General features: G+C 51.4%; 1 protein-coding gene across 1 annotated transcript; it reads right to left on the bottom strand.

Moving 5' to 3' along the window:
* Nucleotides 1–1068: 1068 nt before the first annotated feature.
* Nucleotides 1069–3618, bottom strand: CALHM3 (calcium homeostasis modulator 3). Its single transcript, XM_010175369.1, has 3 exons — nt 3329–3618; nt 2487–2742; nt 1069–1530 (listed from the first exon to the last, which is right to left on the bottom strand). Exons 1-3 carry the CDS (start codon nt 3616–3618, stop codon nt 1069–1071), a joined length of 1008 nt encoding a protein of 335 aa, XP_010173671.1.
* Between the last annotated feature and the right edge of the window lie 771 nt (nt 3619–4389).

Raw genomic sequence — 4389 nt, 5'->3', positions numbered from 1 at the left:
TGGTTTCGTTTTCAGTAAAGAGTTTAATGCATCCAAACAGAAATATCTGTCAACTGGCACCATGGTTGGCACCATCTACAACAGGGGCTGGAAAAAGGCAGATAAGAAAGTAATTAGCATTAGAGGTTCAGACATAAGGTTACATTTGAACAGTTTGGAAACTAAGGTTGGAAATGCCCAGCTAGATGATGCAAGGATGATCCTCTGGATAGTTTGATTTGTACTAAAATCTAGCAGGGGATGTGTTTAAAATCGGCATTCAGACTTCTCAGGCAGAGTCATTGTGTCCTTTCCATGGCCCAGTGTCGGTGCTTACAGCAGCCACCTGAAGCCCAGCACAGTTCTGTGGCTCCGGATATGTTAAGCAAAGCCTTCATCTCCTTTTCCTTCTGCAAATCCAACCCAATCCAGGGACACTTATCCAGAGGTATCTTCAATTAAATTTATGCTGCTCCATGAATTTCAGTGTGTTGTCATATTTTGTTCTGAAAAGGCATGGCAGTATTGATGGGTTGTTACAGGGAGGCTGAACAGTTTGGCAGCTGGGCTGGGGGGTAGACAGACCTCTCAGCAGGTGAGAAGACATAGGAGATGGTTTTGCCTTTTTGAGTAAACATGTTGGTGTGGTACTAAAAGAGTTGTCAATTAAATAATTTCAATGTCAGCACTGCTAACCCTCTGAGCCAGGTTTCACTGACACGGGCAAGAGCTCCTCACACCTCTGCAAAGCTGCCCTCCAGTTGGTTTGCATACTCAGCCAGATGTTGCTGCCTTGGTTAAATCCTTTCTCAACCCAGATGGGTTTTCTCACAGCTGCAAAGAGCTGCGAACTCTTTAATATAACAAAAGTGCTACACAGAGCCCTTGGTTGAGAAATATCATTAACAATGACTGAGTCTGGGACGTTTGGATCTTCAGAGATTCATTTTGGAGGTTTTGCTAGGCATGCCCTGGATTGGAGCCTTTGGGGTTGGGGTTTTGTGACCACCACTATCATCTACCTGTTGGTCCTTGCTTTGTGCAGAGGTATGGCAGTGCCCCTTCAGTGTCTGCAGGACAAAGCCCCCTTTACACATTGGTGTGCCGGGGAAATTTATATCGAGTACCAGAGCTCTCTGCCCAGGGCGGAGGGGATCTCTCTCGCCCAAGGGGATGCCTCTGGGTCGCCTGGCTGACATCCAGGGGAGGTTTCTCATAGTACCACATTTTCAGAAGTTTATTCACCTGGTCTTGATCTGTGATGCCTTGGAGAAGGTCTTCCTCTCCTTCAGCCTCCTCTCCCTCCCTTGGCAAATCGAAGCTGTGCATTTTGATCTCTTCCCGTATGCTTTTGAAGAAGTGGAGGATGCATTTGTGAGCAAAGAGCCGGCTGTGCTCACAGCAGGTTTCCTCAAAAATCTTTTGCTCGATGTCAATGTAGTTGCTCCAGTGACGTGCCTGCAGTAGGGTGGCCTGGTTGAAGCAAGGTCTGAGCCAGCGAGCGAGGAACGCTGCTACGATAAGGATCAGCAAAATGCTCCAGCCAAGTGCCTGGGTGATAAGAAACAAGCAGTGGAACAGGAGCAAGACAGGCACAAGGACAGGCATGAACTCTTTGCCTGTATCACCGAGACAGGGAATTTGTGTGGCTGGAAGGGAGAAGTGGCATATCTGGACTCCCATCCTTGATCTATCTCGGAAGTACAGTACCCCAAGCTGTGCTCAGTGGTAAAGTGTCCTCCCACTGAATATAGGCCATTTATCTGTGCGTCAATGGTTCAATAGGATAACTGCTTGCAAAGATGGCCCGGAGCAGCCAGGCATTTGCTTTGAGCATGAGAGTGCCCCAGGGAAAGGGGACTTCAGTGCTCTCCTTTAGTGCTCACTTGCCTCCAGTGAGATCCTCATATGCCACCTACACTGGCTCTGGGCTCCAGGAGTCCTGGCAGCAGGGTGAAGACAATGCAGACTACATGCAGCTCCCTTTGGTACGGAGGAAGGTCTTGTTTTCAATGCCCTCACACCAGTCCTCATCCCTGACCTGGCACTCCTGTACCAAGAGCAGGGGCCGGCCAGGGCTCCACTCCCCATTGTGTCCTGTTCTCCTGTTGTTCCTGAGCAAGCTGCTTTTGTCTGTCTCAGCCTGCACTGTCCTTAGAACAGCGGGTCCTATCTGCAGGGTTAGCAGATAGAAAGGACTTCTAACACTGGACAGGGCCTTAGGAGACACCTATATTCATACAACCTACTTTTTTATCTCAGTTTAGAACGTGCTGGTTCTTCTAGAAGCAAAGTTCTGTTAATTAAACCGTCCTCTATTTCTCCCCTGAGTGACTCTGGAGATTGTCACTGAGGGTGGCAACATTTAGGGGCATAAAGAAGCAAAGAACAGTCTTGCCCCCAGCCTGACCATGGTGAAGCTAAAACAAATTAAGGAAGAGCAGGAGCAGATGACGTGTGCCCCGGTCACCTCACTGACACATGGGGCTCTGCTGGCAGTGACCTACCTGAGACCAGCAGCGCAGGTATCTGGTCACTGCCTTGCGGGACGTGTTGTTCCTCATGAGCTCATCATCCTTGCAAGGCACCTTGGCCAGCAGCTGCTGCACCTGTAGTGGGCTGGTGTTGGCAAAGCCCACAAATGTCTCGGGATCTACGGAGCTGCTGAAAGCACAGATCAGGCATTTGCCATCCAGGAGGGTGATTATGATCCAGATGACAGGGGCAACCATGGCTCGCTGCATGATGGAGGAACACATGTACCTGGGGCAGAAGAGAGAGTAGTGAGTGGGTAAATGCTGGGAGCTTTCTCCTCATCCAGAACCTTGATGGGCTCTATGCTGAGAAGCCCTCCCAGTGCCAGGGAGCTGACTCCTAGGACTGTACCCACCATTGCTCCAGCTAATGCCTCTTCTGCCCTGGGGTCTCTTTGTTGGTGCTGCCTCCCAGTGAGATCTGTCCCAGTGTGTGGCAGTGCTCTGCAATCTGCCTGCAGTCGATGCAGTGCACGGTCCTCTCCTTATGTGCTTGCCTCAACTGTATACTTATGTCTCCCATACACAAATCCTGCCAGCTCTCCCTTGTCTACATTCACTCTTTCTTTTCTCATCAGCTCAGTTGCTACGTGGAAAATCACTTTTCCCTGCAGCCTTTCTTGTTCCACTCAGTGCCAACCTGTGCACTGGGTAAAACTTTGTACGTAACAGATTGAATGGGAGCCTCCTCTCCCACCAGATGGAAATGCCACTCTTTTAGTGGAAATGCCTCCACCAGGAGGATCAAAGATACAGAAGTGAGACAGCCAAGCAGGAGGTGAAAGGAAGGATGCCACTCCTGGTGCAAACCCCACCTCATGACAGCTAGGTCCTTCTTTCTGCGCCCCTGTGGTCGCCTCCACTCCTCCAGCATCACCAGGGACTGTCTGTTGAGGATGAGGCCACAGAGGAAGAGGGCGATGGGGGGTATAAACATGATCCCCAAGCCATATGCCATGTTGTACCGGGGCAGGCAGGGGCAGCTGAAGTCAAAGCAGATATACATCTTTACACTAGCCAGGGCTAACAGCCCACAGATCCCATTCATTACAGACTCCGAGTTGGACTGGAAGTACTGGAAGATCATCCGGAAACGGTCCATCATGTTCTTTTGGCCAGGGGTGGCTCCTCCTGGGAAATCCCTGGGCTGCCTGGCACAGCTTGTCTCCCTGTGCTCCCCTTTCTGCTGCTGCAGGGCAGGGGATGCAGCTCAGCCCACAGTCGGTCGAGGTAGGAGGATGGGGATGTAGGAGAGCTGCTGTGGTGGGGGAAAACCCTGTGCTGGGGCTTCCCCACCAGCACACGGCTTTCACACGTCTGTCTCTCACCCAGTGCTTATCTTCCAGGGCAGTTGGTAGCTTTTCTAGGTGAGCAGATGGATACAGCCTCTGGTAGCTGTTTTTCTGCCCAGTGACAGCCTCCGGTAGTGCTGGGTATCTCCCTCCGCTTCTGGAGATGCTAACTCACAAAAGAGGAGAGCTGTTGGTGGATGCCTGGGAGCTGCCCTCTCCACTGACTGAGGGCTGTCGAGTGATTCATCGACCGGGAGAAAACAGGCAAATCAAACGAGCTCATCTGCGTTACCGCAGCCACCCCCATTTCGTTTCAGTGAAGGAGGTCCCCAGCCCTGAGCGGGGCAGGGAGGAGGCAGGGAGCACTCACCTGGCTCCAAGCGTGTCACATCACCACAGGCTCCAATTTTCCTATGAAAATGGGCTGAAAGGACCAACCCTGCAGTCAGGAGGCTGTGAGAATCGATACCTTTCAAAGCCTGCAATGGCGTTTCAGGGCAAAGGCTGCTCTCGGCTACACATGGTACATGTACCACGACATTTGTACCGTCCCTGCATCTGGCTGTGCCGGTAACCTGCTTCCT

This window comes from Antrostomus carolinensis, unplaced genomic scaffold (assembly GCF_000700745.2).
Source record: "Antrostomus carolinensis isolate BGI_N321 unplaced genomic scaffold, ASM70074v2 scaffold32200, whole genome shotgun sequence".
NCBI classification, from domain to species: Eukaryota; Metazoa; Chordata; class Aves; order Caprimulgiformes; family Caprimulgidae; genus Antrostomus; species Antrostomus carolinensis.
Note: the sequence above shows the minus strand (reverse complement) of the source record. Positions and strands in the feature narration are given on the sequence as shown.